Genomic DNA, 21,438 nt, shown 5'->3' on the forward strand with positions numbered 1-21,438 from the left:
GATGAGCGTCTGTACTCGTAGCGGGTGGCTGTACTTGGGTTGTCGGAGACCCGCTCGCAGGAACTTATCCTGTATACTCATTTATTTTATGATGGAAAAAGTCAATTTAATGAAAATGACTGAGGCGATAGGGTTCTGCAGGTTGACACCTTTCGTAACGGTCGTGAAGCTCAGCCTGAGGTAGAGAATGTTGGAGCGAGTGGCGGTGCTTTACCTGATGGCACCACAAGACCGAACATGACAGGACACGTTTTGACTCAGACCAACGACAGGGTAGCTGGACAAAGTGGCAACACCTGATATCCAAACAGGAAATCAGAGATACCAATATAGGTGACGAGGTTTGGCTCCTCTCAGTAGAAAACACTTGTTTAACTGCATAATTGACTGAATACTGATGCTCAACAATTCCTGTATTGTTAAACTTTGTTAAATGTTTGGTTAGCGTGGACCTATTAATGTCATATACCTTTCCCACTTCTCTGTATGTCATTTTCTTCCATGAATCACCTGTGCTGATAGCCTTAAGTGTTTTTTTTTTCATTTTCTCCATCTACCGGCTTCCGCTTCATCGCTGTCGGTATGTGGATGCAATCTGAATACCTAAAAAAAAATTAAATATTATGTTTTAATGTCTTGTACCATGAGCCACCGACCCAAAGTACATGACCGTAGCTGGCTCCAAGGTACTCGAGGATCCCATTCCTAAAAAACATAACTGCCCAAGTGTTTTTGGTATGATTCCTACCTTATATTTCCTCTGAAAATTGTCCACTTCAAAAGATTAGAAACATTATTGTGTTACATACTCAATACATAATTATTACTTTTTTATTGGCTTATGCTTTTTTTTCAGAAACTGCAATGGGAGTGAAAATTAATGCACATCTAGAAGAGAAGAAAACAAATGAAATTCTTCATGCAGTTACTAAGTATTAAAATTTTATTTAGTTTAGAAAAAGTTTTTTAAACTGATCCAACCCCAAACATTTAAAAGAATTAAATATATATATAGATTTGAAAATAAAAACAATTACAATGTTTAAATAATTTATGTATTTTAACATAAATTACTACTATTAGTCAACATGTTAACATTGTGTTTTTGTGAGTTTATATAGTTCAAAATGTTCAAGTTTGTTAAGATGTGGTACTTTTCTTCTTATTTGTCTGATATCAAGGTTCTCATCAATTTTTTTTTTTTTTATGAGATGGTTAGCAAATGTGACTATGTTGTGATGTGGGGCTTTAAATTTTTCACTATATTTTTGTGTAAAACTGCATCCTGTTTGATCTAAGTAGACAGTACTGTGCAATCGGTTTAGGGATATTGTGTTTGTATCTTGATTATGCTCTTACCACATAATTATCCACCAAGATTGACAAAGACCTTAATATTCAACATGTACACACAAAAGAAGCATGTGCCTTGAACATTATGAAATACATAAACGGTACAAAAATATACAACAGTAATATAAATTAACAGACACTATTCAAATCACACACACACTTTTTGAACACATTACTAATATATATCTAATTTGAAAAACCTGCCAGCAATAACGTCAACTAATGCTAGTATGGGAACAAAAAAAACAGTCACTGAGGATTATACAGAGACAACTGAAAACACTTTGAAATAAGTTTTTTAAAAACATTTTCTTACACAAATTAGTTTGATTAGTCGTTAAAGAAGTTAAAACTGCAATTAATATAATTACCCATCGTTATGGATAAAAATAGTAAATATTCTTTTAACATCAGGAATTCATTAATTTTATTTTCATGTTTAAAATTAGTTGTTTTTAACAATACCTCTTTTTTATCTTTGTAAATTTTATGTATTTTCTAAGTACATCGACGTCTTCAATCAAATATTTAGAGATGTTCAGTGTTTTCAATCTTTTCCTACTTCTTTGAACCGTGTGGTTTCTGTGGTTATGTTTTTAAAAAACAGTTGTTTTTAACAATGTCCATAAAATTTTAATCTTCTTTTTTAGATTAAATCTCCAGTTTTTTCTGTATCTTTGTAAATTAAATATATATTAGGATTTAAATAGTGATTCACTGTGATGGAGTAATTTTTATTAAAATCTACAAAGATTGTTACAATTTTTTTTTTAATTTTTGGGTATTATAACATTTGTTCAGTGCACTTTCTTTCAAGACTTGATCCACTTTGCTATTCTCCAATTTCTTTTTCTACTGCTGGTTCTTTTTTTTAATATTCTTTTGGACAAAATTTTGTAGGAGAGGATGTATTAAAATGTATTCTCTCCACAAAAAAATGTGCAATCTTCTGAAATTTTTTTTGTTTGCTTATATATTTCAGCATTCTGCAAGTACAATATCTTTTCCACATGATTTATTATTTTTAAGTGATTTTAGTATTACTTTTATTTCTTTTGCTTTTACTAGAAGGGAATTCTGATTATTTTTCTGGAAGCTAAAAGTTTCTCTAGGGTTAGGGCAATTTAGCATGTTTTCAAAATAATTTAACTAATTCTTTTAAATTTTCTTCATTGTCCAATATTAGTTAGATCTTCTTTCTCATTTTTTTAAGTTATAACAATTTGGGTTAAAACCTGAAAATTAAAAATTTAGTAAAAAATCATTATTTTTAGTGAAATTTTCTTTTAAAAATTTACATTGTTGTTTTCATAATTTCTTTTTTAATTTCTATTTATTTTAGGGATTTCTTTTCTTATGTTTATCCAGATCGCTGTGTTTTCTTTTGTAGAGTTAGAATAACAAATTTGCTTAAAACAAAAAAAACCATTTTGCTGCATATATCATATAAAATTATCTCTTTATAAAAAATGAAACATAGCCCTATTTTAAACTAGATCTGTAATTTTTCAATTCCAGTTGCTCCCTTACAGATGTGAAACACTGGATCATATTAATATATAATATAGCCTATTGATTTTATTACTATCAACTAATTTGTAAACTTCTAGTCACTATTTTCAATATATTACAGAAAGTTTTCTTGTAAAATACGTAAAATACTTTTAATTTCTTGCACAGATTTCCTTCAGTTTTAAGAAAGCTATTCAATTCTACATAGTAACAGTAGCATGATTAACATACTGATGTTTACACCAAAAATAATTTTTTTTCATTTAAGAAATTGTCCTTTATGAAAATTAAACTTTTACTTTAAAAGCCAACTTTAAATAACTATATAGAATCAAAGTGTTTTTGCATGTGAAAAATATCATGCCTGAATACAATTTTAACCTGCGATCTTCCAGAAGAAAGGCTGAGAGGTACTACTCAACCACTATTGAGTAAAACAGTTATCTCTTAGGACTGCTCATTATTATTCTTATACAATAGGCACAGCAGTTCAAAGCCTACTTATACTCGTATGTTATATCACTCTCTTATCTTTCAAAGCATCTTTTACAATTAAGTTTTATTTTTATGTCAGAATAATGAATACACCACAATATATGATATGTTTCATTTCCCTATTAGGTAAAACTTTTTTCCCCATGTCTGTATGTATGCGTGAATGAATGTATATTCATTCTGGTTTGTACACACTTGTCTAAATGTGCTTTGTAAATCCTTGACCTCAATTTACTTGTGATTCTTTTGTTTACAGTGTTATTGAAATTACGTTTGAACGGATTTTAACGCCTTGGTTATATCCAAATTTATTTTTCAAATTTTCTTCAATAGGGAAAACGTATTATCAATCAATAGACAGAATACACAATTTTGTTGAAGAGGTAATAAACTTTACATTTATTATATAATTATTTTTTTAAAAGTTGGACTTTTTGTTTTATTATAAAAGCAGATTATAAAATGTTTTTCACATTTTCATGTTAATTTTCAGTTAAATCAATGTCTTTCGTTACTGGTTATTGTGAAATGTCAACAGTATGCAATAATGGAATCAAAATGCAATGTACCAATGTAGTCTTTGTTTGTGTTGTGGAAAAATCTCTCCAACAAAAAAGCATAGTGCATTTGGTTTGTTTGATATGGGCTCACATAAAGTGGTATGTTTGTTTATTGTATGTGCTACATTTTTATTTTGAATGAAGCCCTACAATCTAGCAGAAAAAATTGAACTAACAACTGTATAATAAATATTTATAATTTATTATTAAATTTACACCAAAGATAAACAATTCTTATTAATATTTAAACTAATTATTTATATAATTATTATTAAAACTTATTAATAAATTAAAAAAAATATTCGTTGATACTTGGAAGTTAAAATAAGAATAAGATTATTGAACAAATTATTTAAAAGTATGTAAAAATGGATGGTGGGAAAGAAAGATTTCTTTCTTTCTTTTTCTGTTTAGCTTCCAGAACCATCACCGTAAACTATTTCTTCAGAAGATGAATGAGGATGATATGTATGAAGTGCAGTCTTGTACAGTCTCAAGTAGACCATTTTTGAGATGTGTGTTTAACTGAAACCCAACCACCAAACAACACCAGTACCCACAATCTAGTATTCAAATCCATATAAAAGAGTAACTGCCTTTACTTTGATTTGAAGCTTAGAACTCTTGACTTCAAAATCATCTGATTTGTGATGACAAGTTCACCACTAGACCAACCCGGTAGTTTGGGAAACAAAGACTAAGAAAGTTCAGGGAACAGGAGAGTCGGCTGTGCGCAGCCATCTGGCACATCACATGAACACACCCAAGGCTAAACAAAGAAGATGGCGCCTCCAAGCCAACACCCTGTTATCAGTATGGCTAGCATTAAATATTATACTTCTATTAAAAACTATTAAATTGTATATCTACTCACTCCTTAAGCCTACTTTAAATATAAAAACACAAAAATGTTCAGAAAAATATTCTCTACACACTAATATTTATTTTCTTTAATGAACATTTGTAAAATACTTAATATTCTCACCAACATGAGGACACAAATGCTTTGAGAATCCCGGATAGACGGTTGGGTGAGCAAAGTGAGCCCTGACCACCTAGTTCATTTAACAGATCATGTTTATTAGCTGTTGGTACATGTTCATTTTTTTTTTGTTTCTGTGGTATCACCACATAAGCTTCAAGTATGTAAGTGGGATTCAAAAATGAAATTTTGTACCAATTGAAAATGCCATACTGACCGAGATTCAAATCAGGCATCTCCAGATGTGTCCACTCCACCACAGTGATTGGTTCTTCACTTCATATCCATTAATTTAAAATACAATTTGGGCATTCAGGTGATTGTGAAACCCTTTGTTTGTAAGAGATTTGGTTTACTCCTTTGTTCGTAATTATCATATTAAGATTATCTTTCTTCTACTTTCTACAAAGAATGTATAAATTTAAGTCTTCCTCAATTTAAATTTACACAGAATTTATAATTTTTTTGTATAGATAAAAAATGAATGAGATATGCACCAAAGGTAAACTGACATATACTAAATTAATGCTAGAAAAAAATATTGATATATATTCCATTATGGCTGCTGTAAACAATATAACTTGTAGTGAATAATGTAAGTTATTTGGTATATACCAAATTTATCTTGTGAAATATTAAAGCACTAAAAGGAAAATATTCATAACACACCTATAATATTAGGCTAATTAATGGTTACAGGTTTTAGGGCAACCTTGTACCTTGATCCCGAGTATGTGAATAATTATTCCTTCTCATAAGGAACAATCAATTTTGCAACTGCGTAAACATGCAACATTAAACCACTGTGGTAGAAACATTACATATATAATAAATATGCTGTATCAGCATAGTCAAAAGAACAGTCTGTGTCCTTAGGAACATCACAATTAAGAAGTTAATAAAACTGAAATTTCCCTTCAGTTATATTTATTCAACATTATTTTGAGCTATGATAAAACAGCATGTTTATTACAGTTCATATAACATAATCAAGTCCTGCTGGTATGCAGGAATTCTCTTTGTGGTAATGATGTCCACTAACAATCGTTAAAGTTTTTGTAAAAAAAAGAGATCATTGTTTCTCAATTAAATTTTTGAGATCAAACTTGTTTATTTCATTAATACATCCATTAACATTCTTATTCCTTAATTATTAATAAATATATTATGTTTTCAGGTTATACGCACTCGAAGAAAATTGAAAGTAAAAAATAAAACTGAAGATGAAAACAATGAATCAGTTTTGGGTCTGCTTAGCATTTTATAATTAATTATATTTATCTTAGTGACTATGTCATATGCATGAATAAATGGTTAGAATAATAATAAATATAAAAATTAAGATAAGTAGTACGAAATGACAAAAAAATCCAGGAATTTTTTAAATAATCGAATGAAACAAGATGTAAAAAGACTTAAAATTGCTCTGCAGTTAATTCCTAACACTGCAAGGAGTACCTCTGCTTTGTAGATGCTGTTTGAAGAGAAATGGGGAAAAAGGTTTTCCCAATTAGAAGGTTTTTAATTCATTAATGAATCCAGTAAACTGAAAACAGTGCTTAACCAGTATTTTTATTGACACAACTTTGCTGCTAGACACAATAATTATTCTGAACTATAGGACTTCTGCTTTACATCTTTTTTTTATGCTATTCATACTTTAATATTACACATGCCAGTAATTTAACTGGGAATCTAGATTTAAAGTTTAAAGCCACCAAAATTTGTCATTTTCATTAAATTTAGCAATACCTAAGGGTGGTTTAGGAGACTAAAAAAACACCAGATCATATGTTTATAGTCCTTTTTTTATGTTAATTTATTTTAAAAAACTTGTATATAGTGGGAGTCCAAAAAAGAACTCTGAGGTTTCAAGAATAATATAGTTTTTAAAGCAACAAAAATAAAGTCATATTCAGTGAAAAATAGTAGTTGCGTTAGACTGTTGTACCGGAAAATCTGTTATAAACCCAGTCTTCAGTACCATGGCATTTCCACAATAGAAACTGTCTTATAGATAGAACAATAGAATCTGCCACAATAGAATCACCATTGTTGTTAGGTTTGTGGCTTAGAAAATCTACACAAATTGGTGGAATTTGTCCAAAAGTGAATGCCTAGTGTGGTATCATGCATAATAATAAAATTTGGGTCATTTTTTCCCTTGAGCAGACTATTACATGCACAGTGTAATCGGATATGACAGATAACTGGTCATAGGAGAAGCCTACCAATATTTCATTAGAATCCATCATTTAAACTTATTTTTAATATTCACTATTTCTGGAGTAATGTGTTATTAAACTCCCAGCAGTCTTTATTGATCAACTGCCCAGGACAAATCATCATATTAGTTCATTTATTCTTTTTTTTATACTTCAATAGATTAAACTTCATAATCATAATTTGTGTATGTAAGCTTATTCTTATGTACTGTGAAATATATTGTATGAATTTATACAGTATGTATGCTTTAGTAATATGCCAAAATAATATGCATAATGTTAAATTACATACATTCATACGAACAGAATAATACACACATTCGTGTGCTGAGCAACCAAACGCATAGACAGATACACACACACACACTCCCTTAAGATATGTGATTCTATACAGTATAAAATACACTTGTGCATTATATTTTATGAACTGGTAGTTGTATTTTGAAATTATTTTATCAAAACTGATTGAATTCAAAGTAACATAGGCTGCAGAATCATTCTGACTTGTAGAAGTTTTTTATGAATACCCAATAATTATATAAATGTTATGTACATAATAGGTACAGCTAATCATCCTCTCAGTCAGTCTACTGCTTAGAGTTTAAGTAAACATGCTGCAGAAATTTCATCATTTTTAACCTTTAATACTAAGAGTACAAAAGTAAGAAAATGTGGCAACAGTTAAAAATTTGTTATTCATAATTGTACAATAGAAGTACTTATTTAATCACATTATTATAATTGATTTAATTGTATTTATTATTTTCTCTAACATAAATAATCATAATTAATATCAAAAAATGTTAATTTCATTTATTATTTAAGGTCTTAAGAAATCATCTCCACTGCTAGATTTACTCATTGATTATAATATGACTGATGAAGAAATAAAAACTCAAGTAAAGACATTCATGGCTGCAGTAAGTCTTTTATTTATTTATTTTCTTTAATAAAGAAATGTTTTATTACAAATGTAAAAACAGTAACTTACTCACTTTACATTTCTGGTGAAAAGTTTTCATGCTGATAGTAGAACAATAACCAAGTAAGTGGTAATTTTACAGCAAATATGCTAAATGTAACTTTTAACATCAAAAAAAACATAATATCTGTTATTTATGTAAGTTTAAAGGATTTAACCATTATAAATTTAATGGATTAAAAACACCATTAGAAAGGTTTTGACTAAATTAGTTCTATTATATATGAATGAAAACACATTTTTCTGGTTTTTTTATATTAACCGTGAGACACAAAAATGATAAGACTATTTTATGACTTATGAACTATTTATTTTACTCAAGTGATATTATAGTAAGTTTTGCAATATTTGAAGTTCATTATGAGAAATAAGCCACTAGTGCAGAAATTGCGCTTGGAAGAGAAGTTGATATGGAACAGATAATAAATTCTTATTGTAGATATATTTGTTCCCAGTTCATTCTTGTTGTTTCAGTAAGAATCAAATTTTAATACTTTGTCTGCTTAATAATTAAGATAAAGAAAATTAAAAACTTTACTGTATATTACAGTAATGATCAGTTTTTAATTTAGTTTTATTTATAAAATATTGTTTAATATGTAAACAGAATTAATAATAAACTTCTTTTCATTTGTGTTTTACAGGGCCATGAAACTGTAACTACAACTATCATCTTTACAATTTACTGTCTTATGAAATACCCAGAAACACAGGTAAGCAAGTTTACCAGTGCTTACATTGTATTTTATTGTTTAGAAGTACAGTTTTCAATGGCACATAAATATTAAACTTATATGATTACCAAAACTACGATAAATTACAATAAATCTTAAACAAAATATTTCTATCTTAATTTTAATTAAGATAAGTAACACTGGTACATTGAAAGATTCATTCTCTATGTAAATTTAAATGAAATGAAAAACATTTAATGAGAAATATTAATTGGCTGACCTGCATGTTACACCATAGAAACATAGACTTATTTGTAAAATAACTAACTTAAAAGTCTATTAAAAAGCCTATCAAACTTATTTTTATGTTATATTTAAAACTTAATTCATAACAACCATAACTGTAGAGATTATTTTTATTCATGAGTATTTTTGTCAGAAACACAACTAAATGTTTTTATATCTCTTCTGTTAAAATATATTGAGGTAGAACCTTAATGTTATGTTACATTTTGTTATTGAACAGTTCTTAGCTATCTTACTTTTAATTCTACTGTAATTATTTTGGAAATCAGTTGATGCTAATGCCCATTACTGTTTTTTATGAGCTTACCATTTAACTTTGACATATTTTCTCTACTGTACATCCACAATTATCAGTTATACATATTTGAATTAATATTTGTTCTACCATGTCTTCTATAGCTTTTTATCATCTACATAACCTTCTGTTATAAATTAATTAATCCTGGATGATTTGATATATGATCCAGCAACCTATTTTGAATCTTTACAAATTTTTTTTCACAGATTTCTTTTTAGTTTTAAGACATTTTTCTTTTTGAGTTGCATTTATGTAACACTTTTCAATATCCTCCTTTAGCAATTCCATTTCAAAGTATATTATATTTTAGTTTCTCTATACAATGTTTCGCAACTCCAACCCTACGTTTTAATAAATAAAAATTAAACGACTGGGTCGGTGCGTGGACACACGACCGAAACGAAGCTTCTTAGCAATATTATACAAATAATAATTCATTAATAATTAATAAAATAATTATTAGTGGTACAAAATAACGTACACGCAATATACTTTAAAAGATTAAAATTTTTACTAATAAGAAATATGAACTAACAACAAAATTGTTAGACAGAGAGAGAGTGTGTGTGAGTGCGAGAGAACGCTTACATCTGTTAGAATCTATATATAGCGATAGGCATATTGGAGGAACCAACCGGGTTGGTCTAGTGGTGAACTCGTCTTCCGAAATCAGCTGACTTGGAAGTCGAGAGTTCCAGCGTTCAAGTCCTAGTAGAGGCAGTCACTTTTATTCGGATTTGAATAGTAAATCGTGGATAGCGGCTTTCTTTGGTGGTTGGGTTTCAATTAACCACACATCTTAGGAATGGTCGAACGGAGACTGTACAAGATTACACTTTACTTACACTCATACATATCATCCTCATTTTTCCTCTTTTTTTATCTGAACGGTAATACCTGGAGGCTAAACAGGAAAAAAGGCATATTGGGGGAATCAGCTGGCGCGTGACGCTTCTTGGTGAAGATAGTTTTTTCTTAGTTGACTTCCCATCCCAAAGCCTGCGTTAAGTAGCTTCTCTTCAAACACCACCATCAAAAATTTAATTATTTAACAATTAAATTATAAATAATGATTATAATAAATTATACATAAATTATAAATTATGATTGTGTCAGGAAAATAATAATACATTTAATTTAAACTATTAGGTACTTTTATCAAATACCGCCGCTACTAATTGTTTCCTTTAAATCGGTGTTTTCTCCCTCGAAATTATTTATTCATTACTAATTTACGAGTTACTGCATTATTTAAATTTAAATATCGTTTTTAGTGTAAGTACGCCTGTGAGATCGATGAAATGGTGGCCGATGATTCTCAATACATTGGTGGAACATTTCCATTTCATCGCTTGGGTTCGCACGCCAGGAATCCGAGTTCAACATGTCCCGTCATTAACACTGTCTTTGATAGCATTCAACAGGATTTAAATCGATCTGTCAGCAACTTTCACATGAAAACCTTGCCGTTTTCACGACAAATACCGTCGAAAACCGTCTCATCGATTTCGACGACAAAGTCGTTTCCCCAGTTTTACCTTGCCTGTGCTGTTCAACAAAGGCAACACACACTACTCTAATTAAAATATTCCAGTCGACTACTATATTCAGTCCCATACCCATATGTAAACTTATTACTCACGTAGAAAACGTATGACGTTCACGAAGCTGAAGTTAACATTTTTCACCCACATAGCGACAGGCATATTGATCTTCGACCGCAAGTGCGTTTAGTTGCAACGGTCAGTTTTGTAGAGATGCACTGCTTTGTCAGCTGCTACATGTCCTAGTTCCCGGGAGAATACCATGCAGTTTCAGGATTTCAATGTCATCGTTTTCGTTAGTAGGCAAATTCCAAATACTCATGTGATACGATGGTAGCAAAATTAAACTACTTTCACAATAAACACTCAACACCAACTCTAGGTAACCGACTGCGTACAGTTATGCAAAAGCCTAGCTGAATTTCGTGATTTTCATAAGGAAACTTACGTTTATCTTATCTTTCCGTTCTAAGCATTTAATCACTTAGTATTCTTATATTGTTAAAAAGAAAGAAATTGGGTACTTAAATAATTAGTGTCGCCGATATTCGATTAAAATACCAACTATTCAAACTTGGATTTAAAAAAAATTCAAAAATATATTACATTATATTTGTTATCAAAAATAACAGTTCCACTACCTGCCACACTATAAGAACAGAACAGTTCATTTGATATCAGTGACTGTGATGGTACACATACCTCACTATTTTTACACTTATTGTTATTCTTTGTCTAGATATATGTTCTGACAAAGTAAAAATCTCTGTGACAGTGCTAAACATAGAGGAAAAGAAAAGAATAATAAACAGAATGTAAGTGGACGAATTAATTTTTATTGTATTGTATTCTTTAAGCTAAAATTTGTACAACACATATTATTTTTTTATTTTCCTAATGTGCACATTACAATCTGTTTAATTAGTGAACAATAACAACCCCCCACCATTAACCAATAAGATGTGGATGATATATGTGACATATAAATGAGGTGTAATTGTACAAACTCAGGCCAACCATTCCTGAGGTGTGTGGTTATTTCTACTCTATTTACCAAAGTACGCCATGTCCACTGTATAGTATTCAAATCTGTATAAAAGCAATAAAATTTTACTAGAATTTGAACCTCAGAACTTTAGACTTAAAAATAATTTGTTAAACAGCTGATCTGCGACAATGAATTGACCACTAGAGCAGCCCATGGGCTTTAATATTTATTAGCATTAAAAAAAATTAAAAAATTATTGGATATTAAAGACCATCTCATTATATACAGATGTACATATAGTGAATAACCTAGAAATATTAGGAATTATATATTGTTAATAAATTTGCATATTTAGAAACATGTTAAATTTATAAATACACAATTATAATGAATTTGTAAATCTTGAATATGATGAACTACTTATATCGAAGAATCAATTTTAATACTCAGTTGAATATGATCAATATTTAATTCAGTTGGTCATAAAAATTATGAAATTTTACGTGTAACAATGATTCTTTAATACGTGATATTGTAGTATTTTATAGCTAATGAATATATGGATTTGTAAAGCTTATGATATAAATTAAGTTCACATTAACCTTGCTTATTTTCTTGTGTCAGGGATGGCTTTAAATAGTTATTAACTACAGAACAATAAACAATATGTCTAACAAGTATTTATTTATAATTGAACAACAGCAATAGGTAAGTAATATAGTATCAAGTAAATCTCTACTGCCAATGTATTGCTGAATATATGCATTTATGAATATATTTTCCTATATTCTATTTCAGGATAAAGTGATTGAAGAACTTAATGAAATATTTGGAGATTCAGATAGACATGCTACTATGGAAGATTTAAAAAATATGAAATATTTGGAATGTGTGATAAAAGAGAGTATGAGATTATATCCTCCTGTTGCAATGATTAGCCGAAAAATGACAGATGATTTTCAACTTTCTTGTAAGAATCACCATATTAATTTATTGAGTAATTCACACCATCATCAAACTTAATTAAATTTCAATAAAACATTATCATTGTATGAGTTCATAAACAACTTTTGTAACAGAATCAGAAGCACTTATTTCAGGTTGAAAATTGCTATCAGAAGTTGAACAATTTCATTTCATTTGAATCTGAAAATATTTTTTTACATTATTGTACTAAAATATTTAAAAGCTCAACATTAAAATAATAATTTTTGGTTGTATTTTGGGCAATAATCACATTTAACTAATCCATATAAGATTTTTTTAATTAGTGTTAAATGTAATGTTTATGTTATTAACTTCTTATTTAAAAGAATTAATATAAGTTAAATTGTAAAAATTATAGTTAGGTTTGGCCACCATTTGTCATGAAATAGTTTAAATTCTATGAAAGAATTGCCCAAACAAGCCAATTCATGCAGTAATATATCAGTCAATATTATCATCATGAGTAGAAAAACAAATTTGATGATTGACTATTCATGCTTGCTGTTTTATACATTAACAAACTGAGTTCCCAATGTTCCACTAGTTGTTTATCAAATATTGTTTAAGATCTAAAAGAAAAACCTTGATCTAAATATAAAGTTATATACAATACTTTCAAACTACATTTGCCTTAATGAAATATTTTTTTACATTGAAATTTTTTACTAAAAATATAATTCTGGGAAGTAAATTATAAAAATCTGTTTCTAAATAACTAAGTAGATGGCTCTGCATGGAATATAAAAAATTATCAGAGTAACCATTTAAAATTATATTTGCTTTTTAAATGTTTTGCTATGTTTGGAAATCTGGCCTTTAAAGTGAAAAATCTAAACTATAAAATTCCTGTAGAAATAATAACTGATATTTCAAACATAGATCTCTATCTAATTGACTTATTATGAAATATTTTTATGACCATCAGGTCAGGATGCATTTTAGTAAAAAATTCAACAAAAAAATTATAAGATACAATTTAAACTATCTTCTAATAGAAAAAAATCATTGATATGCAAATTATTCACAAAGCAAAATTATCTGACATTGTATTTTTAATCAATTATTTTTAAAAATTCTTAGTTTAACTTCTATAAGTATAATTAAAGCATAATTATCTGTCTCTTTTATAGATTATCTGTTTCATGAATACAGACCTGTATCATGTAAATGAACCATCAAATAAACTATAAAAGAGTAGAAATCACTATATGATAATAAAAATACTTTTACAATTATAGGTAACTATAGTTTATAAATAAAAATCAAGTTTTAAAGTGATACAACTGCCAAAAAAATCTTACCAAGAGTGAATTCTGTTTTATTTAGCATGAAAACTTTCTTTACTTAGTGTAGCAGTCTTACACTTCAAAACAGACAGATAATTTTTGCACACCTTAAAGCAGGGACAGATAATTTGTTTTTTTTTTTAATAACAGAATAATGTAGGTAAGTAACAAATTTAATAAAAATACAAGAAATTTGCTACAATTATAACAAAAATTATTTGTATTAAATAATGTAATCAATTATAAGAAATTTCAGACAAATTTTATCAATACAGTTTTGATCCATTGCTCTATAATATTATTGAATCAGTTTAGAAAACGTTTATTACACGTGACTGAAACTATTCCGTGTACTAACCTCTAAACTTATATGGGAAAAATATACTAGTGAAAAATGTGTACATATAATTTTTTGTTAATGTCATAACAGGATCATTCGCTATTTATGTATTCTGTCATTGTCTATCATCATGTCTCTTTGATTGCTTTATCACAAATTTCATTTACGTTAATTTAGTAAACGATAATAATATTACATGGCAATAACAACAAATCAAACAATTAATACATAACATAATCAAAACAGTAAGCATGATATAAAAACAGAGCGTAATCAACTTATTGCTCATCAAACAATGATAAATGTAATTAGTAAATAATAAATACAGATTGCACACAAGACAAAGTTCAAAATAAATAATTGTTCGGAATTTATTTAAGGTAGATAAGTAAAAAACTAGAATTCAGATCCATTAACAAAACAAACCTGTAGTCTTATTCTTGCAGATACCTTTGCTACCTACTCTAACAGTTTATGAATAAAGTTTATTGCATTATTTCTTTCACTTAAACTCAGAGAGTATTTCTTGTTTACTGGAATTGCTCGTGGCGTTACCTTACTGGTATCGAACTGGATTCAAGAATCTTCTCGCTGGACTGACGTCTCGCAGACTCACACATGTGACTTTCCTGGCTGGACCGTCGTTGTAACGTTTCGCTGAACTGGTTCCCAGAACACCGCCGAACCCACACAACTCTCAGCTTCTCCTCGCAGAACTTCCCTTGCGGGACTGATGCCATAACGCCTTGCAGACTAGTTTTAATAGAACTCTTTTTTAGCTGGTCTTACCCTGACTATTTATACTGCTAGCCTCTTTACCTGCCGGACCGGACCCAAGTCGAAGCGTGAGAACGGTTGTTTGAGGCTATTGTTCCCATGAATTCCAAACCTGGTCTCTTCTCACCGTACAACAAGTGTTTACTGTGTGTCAGCGAGCAGTATGACAAAAGACAATTGTAAAACGGACCTATTCTGTACAAAAAGGGTTCTCCTTTTTGTCCCATTCTGGGTTCCTCCAGTTATATTTGCTACTACTTTCATAATAATTGATAGGAACCCGTTACTCAGGCCCGCTAAAATGGTCCTGTTACAAAATATTATTCTATTAACATAGAAATATGTGCCTTAAAAAAATTAGTTATGATTACATATAATAGAAATTGTAATATATTATTTTTCCTTTTTATATTATTTTCAGCTGATTATGTGTTACCAAAAGGAAGCACAGCGTTACTTTTCATTTACAAATTACATCGTGACCCAAAAGTATATCCTGATCCTGAAATATTTAATCCAGATCGATTTTTACCAGAAGTCGCTAAATTAAGGAATCCTTATGCGTTTTGTCCCTTCAGTGCTGGTCCAAGAGATTGTATAGGTATGTTGAATTTTATAAAGAATTAGCTGATACTTTTAACATAATTTAATAATAAGTTAACATAATTAACATAAGTTTAGATTAATATAATCTTAATTAAGTTTAATCTAGGTAAGAGTGATTCTCATTTTAAATGTCATCTTTTCTTATTAACGACTATAGACCGAGTTGGAAATTAAACTTAGTAATACAAAATCTACAGGTATGCATATACTTGTTTCTTAGCAAGTAAAGTTTTTTCAATAAAATTAAAAAAAATGTTAAGCTTTTATAAATATATTAATATCTTTTGGTAATTGAAAGTACTTCGACTTACATAAGATGTTGATGTTCAGACAATAATCCTCTATAGATCTCCTCAAAGCAACTTGTTTCTATTGTAAGATAATTATAAATTCCTTCATTTCTTATATTATTTCCTTGCATACTCGTACAAATAATTACTGCATCATTAATAAATATTCACAGAACAGTTGTATATCATAAATAAAAGCTGAAAGATTAATATTTTCTTTTATCTTTCCATATCTAAGTTCATTCTTCTGTAACATTAGCATTTTTTCTTAAATTTTTTATTAGATTATATTCTTCCAAAACACTATATAAGATTATCTCTCCGATAGACTATGCATTCATGATGTATTGTAGTCAATTTAAAACTACCACATGTAGATTTATTTTAAGCAAATATATTTGAATATTTTCTTGTAGATATAATCTACTCAACAAGCAAGAGATGTTAATTGATTGATTAATATTGATATGGTTTTCCAAAAGTCAACAGATATCTTGAATAGATTTTAGCAAGTTTGAAATCTTGCTGGAAACCATATTCTGTTCATGTTGAATTTTCTTAGTCGCCTATTAAAGGTAAACAACACTGGATACAGTTAATTAAATAATTGTTTTTAATTTAGGTTTTGTAAACACAAGTAACAGATAAGAGTATGAAAACTGGTTATCAACAAGTGAGAAGAATTATATAGAAAAGAAGACATTTACTATAAAATACAGATTGAGGATGTAGAATAAAGTGAAATATATATATGTGTGTATATATATAAACATATATATACATATCTCTCTTTTATAGATAGTATGCAAATATTATGTCTAATGAATTGATCAAACCAATTTTTTATTTTTATTTTTAAACAAAGCTTAGAATAATGTATGTATAAAATTTTACAATTTTACTATTCTTGAATTATTTATAAATGTGTGGCACTAGAAAGCTCACTATAGAATTTAATTACGGGCACTATTGAATCTTTTTTCTTTCTTATTATGTTATTTTTCGGAAATCTATTAAAATGTTTTATTAAAAAGTAAAAAAACATACAGAAAAAATGTTAATACTTCTTATGACACAATTCATTAATTGTTGAGAGAGTTAGGATCTATAATGCATATTTTATAATACCAATATATGACTTCATCACACCTACTTTAATTGGGATCAGATAAATTAGGAAAATTTAAAAAATAATTTATTATTTTCCAAAATTTTTATTGGAAAGAATAGGTAGAAGCATTTCACACTCTAACAAAAACATTCACATTCCCTAGAAGTTTGCTGGTTTCAATTAAGGCCATGATTTTCTGCTTTCTCAGAGAAATATAGTTAACTGTCTTATTTATATATATGAATACTTGCCCATCTTCATAGTATATATGATTACCTTGCCCACATCATATATTAAATCATATATAAAGTTTTAGGTTGAGTTAATGTCTGACGTGGCTCAGTAAATAAATTTTTCTAACTTTACTTATAGTTAAAACTAAATTGAAATTCAAATATAAAAAATAATTATCTCTAAAAAATAAACATCTTCAAACTTCAAACCCAGAATGTCATTTTTTTTAAATTAGCTCCTTATGTTTTATTTCACACAAACAAATGGAAAAAATTTAAAAATACTATGAAAATAGTATTATGCACATAAAGTTATCTAGATTAATTATACACATAATGAATGTGAAAAAATTGTTTTCTGTAATAAACCGTATTTACGAGAGATGATCAGAGAGTAATTTACACCCCCTCTGTGAAACAAACACATATTTATAAGACAATTTTTTTTTATTGAACAAAAAACAACATATCTTTATCTATTTTTCGACATAATCACCAAGTTCTTCTAAATACTTTTCATACTTTGTGGCAAGTTTTTCAGTTCCACTCTCATAAAACTTTTGTCCAATTTCCAAGGGGAGCGGAACGCTCCCCTCCCAGGTCTCGCTTGAGGGAACCAAACAGGTGGTAGTCGCAGGGTACTAGGTCAGGACTTCCCACTTTAATTTTTGTGGTAACTCCTTTGTCACATGAGCTGAATGAGCAGTAGTATTTTTGCGAAGATAAATGACCCAATCGCTCAATCTTCCAAAAAAAGTCTCACAGTAAGATTCGGCATTGATTTTTGTTCCTCGGGGCATAAATTTACTGTAAACAGCTCCCTCAGAATCGAAAAAGACTGTCAGCATAACCTTTCGAACATGTGGAAATGTTTTCACTTTTTTTGGCTGCTGCAAAATTTAGTGTCTCCGTTCATGCGATGCTCGTTTGGTCTCTGTAGTGTAATGAAGCACCCACCTTTCATCCCCTGTGATGATTTTTTTCTCAAACTGTGGACCAGTCCTAGAATAGCGTTGAGGAAAGAAAAGAGCAGACGCAAAACGTTGATGTTTGTGGTTGCCTGTCAACAGATGTAACACCGATCGTGCACACATCTTACGGTAACCAAGCTGATCGTGAATAATCGCTAACAAACTACCATAACTGATGTTAAGTTCACTTGCAATCTCTCTAATTTTAATGTGCCGGTCACTCAACATCATTTCATTCACGTTGTTTGTAGTTGAAGAACGCCCAGCACGCGGTTCGTCACTCACATTCGTTTTTCCGTTTCTGTACATTTGGCACCATTTTGTGATCGTGGGGCATGACATTGCATTCTCACCGTATACTTCAATAATTTGGCGATGAATTTCACAACAGTTGTAACTTATTTCCCACAAAAAATCGGACTGCTGAATGCACTTCTAATTTGGATGAAACCGCTAGAGGACATGCCATATTAACAACGACATTACCCACGTACTGAATGTCGTAGAGAACTGCTGTGGGAGCATGAAGGTAACAACACAATCAGTGCTGCCGCTACAAGACATTAACATGTCCCTTTCAGTTCAAGAACACGGCAAGGGTGTAACTTATTTTTTGAACCACCTCTCGTATTATTATGTAAGTAGCATTAGAGGTATTATATTTCATAACTTGTCAAATAATTACGATTTTGTTTCAGGTCAAAAATTTTCCATGTTTGAAATGAAGGCAGTTATTACAGCAATTTTACGAAATTTTAAAATTCTTCCACCAGTTGACTGTCCAGATATTGATCTTGTTATGGAAGTTTTGTTAACGTCACTTTCAGGTGTTTATGTAAGATTAGAAAATAGATAAAAAATATTCTAAAAATTTACATAGCACATTTTGTACAGTTTTAGAATTTTTACCTCATAATAAATATCATATTTACATGTACTGTACACTAGTGTTAATAAAACGACTATCATTGTTTGTTAAAAATAGAATTCTTTTATACAAATCAAACAATTGTCTTTTCCCAGAATTCCTATGAATGGGAGTTTCCATTTATGCTGGCTGCTTCATTAAAGTTATTCCACTGTTTGGTAGGTATGGTTTTCTAAATGTTTCTGAAACTCATCTGCCCACATCGGGACAACATTATTTGTAGCCTGTACCTAGCCGAGAGTCTTGTTAAGCAATGTGTAACCTCTTGGTTAGCCCTGATTATTGTGGAATCATCACAATAACCTGGTCGTTGTAATCCACATGTAAGATTTTACAAAGAATTTCAAGGAACAAAAAGTAAGATGTTAGAAATTTTATCATTCTTCATTTAAAGATTTTTTCATTTTAATAATTTTAACGGTACCCTCTTCTATTGTCTTAGCAAAACTGTCTTTTAAAATTTGTAAAATCTGGCAGGACTAATGGAGTATTTCAAGAGACATCATTATTCTTGGACAATACAGGAAGAACAAAATGTTAGAAATACTGGTTATTGCAAAAACACTTGTTTGTTACTTTATAATACTTTTATTAAAGAGTTGAATCATTGTCAAGAGAATGGAATAGAGAGATTGTCCTAAAACCAGAAAATAGAGTATAATTCACCTTGGAGATATTTAATGAGAAAATATGTTAAAATAATAATGTAGTAGATTTTAATAAAAAGTAATGAGGTTTGTTATTACTTTTGTAATATAATAACTTTTTTAAAATGCATACAAGGTGTGATCAAAATTAACAAAAATTTAGTTTCTATAACAACTTTTATTTTTCAATGTTTAATCTTCACATCCGTATTTTTAAATCTTAGATTGTAACTTCTCAAATGTAAGTTAGGTAGTTTTTTCTAGGGTTGCAAAAATATTGTTTGTTTTTGTGCTGTATTACCATTCAAATGGGCATACAAATACCGGGTGCTGTGATCATCAAGGTAGCATCCGGGACCACGCCCGTCGTATATTCCGTGAGATGAAACTCCGGGTGTACAATTTTTGAGTTTGGGGACGGCGTTTAGGCGCTGTCCCTGCGCATAAAAACTAACATTAGAAATCTGCATTTAAGAACAAGGTTAATATAGAGATCTTCCAACAAAAATCACCTCCAAACACACGCACACACAGTCACTTTTAAAAAATAATATTTGATTAAACCATCTATATTATAAGTCATATTGAATGGAACGAATGTATAACTACAAGAGAAAAAATGTTTCAGAATTTTTTATTCAGACGTTACAAAAACGTAGAAACTAAAATTTAATAAAATGTGTTGGTTTTTAGGTAGTGAAATTCCAAAGTAGCAGGATAAAAACAAGTAAAAATGGGATATTTTGATAAGGTCAATAAAATTATCATTTATAAATAGAATATATTAAATATCAATTATCATTATGCCATTTAGAATTTATCCAAACTTTACATATTTTCCGGAATAGTTTGAAAGCATCATTAGACACTTTTTTGTATTCCTCTAGTTTCATTTATTTTGCGTAAACATACTGCGTCTTTTTCGATTAATTTTATTTGTATGATCAACAGTTTTCCTAAAGAATGAATTTCCATTTTATGTATGAAATCTGTGTTTCTACATGCCGTACATCTACCTTCTACATGAGATTTTTCACTAAAATTATGAATTAAATCTTTGAGACTTAACTTGTTATTTTTCTTTAAACTATCAGTTTTAATATCCAAGTGTAAAACTAAATTATTGTAGTATTATAAACTAAATTTATCAAACTGAAAAAAAATTCAAAATTTTTTCTTCAAACACCTAAAACAGATTGATATATATTTCCGTTATTCCTAGATTATTGAGAATATCTTCACGTCATCATGATGTAAGGTAGTAGTGAGAAAATCGTTCTCTATTTTCAAAATGGATTATTATTCACTTACAATCCCTTAATATATCAAAAAAAAAAGTAACT

The 21,438-nt window shown here is 29.2% G+C and overlaps 1 protein-coding gene across 1 annotated transcript in view; it reads left to right on the forward strand.

Annotated features, from left to right (window-relative positions):
- Nucleotides 1-19,437, forward strand: part of LOC142327570 (cytochrome P450 4C1-like) — a 33,213-nt gene extending 13,776 nt beyond the window's left edge. Inside the window, exons 5-12 of the mRNA XM_075370727.1 lie at nt 857-932; nt 3,617-3,743; nt 6,080-6,149; nt 7,953-8,047; nt 8,754-8,822; nt 12,718-12,889; nt 15,731-15,910; nt 19,219-19,437. Coding sequence (XP_075226842.1) covers nt 857-932; nt 3,617-3,743; nt 6,080-6,149; nt 7,953-8,047; nt 8,754-8,822; nt 12,718-12,889; nt 15,731-15,910; nt 19,219-19,376 — 947 coding nt within the window. The 3' untranslated portion in view covers nt 19,377-19,437. The remainder of the gene's footprint in view (nt 1-856; nt 933-3,616; nt 3,744-6,079; nt 6,150-7,952; nt 8,048-8,753; nt 8,823-12,717; nt 12,890-15,730; nt 15,911-19,218) is intronic.
- The last annotated feature ends 2,001 nt before the right edge of the window (nt 19,438-21,438 follow it).

Source organism: Lycorma delicatula, chromosome 7 (assembly GCF_047948215.1).
Source record: "Lycorma delicatula isolate Av1 chromosome 7, ASM4794821v1, whole genome shotgun sequence".
Classification (NCBI taxonomy): Eukaryota; Metazoa; Arthropoda; class Insecta; order Hemiptera; family Fulgoridae; genus Lycorma; species Lycorma delicatula.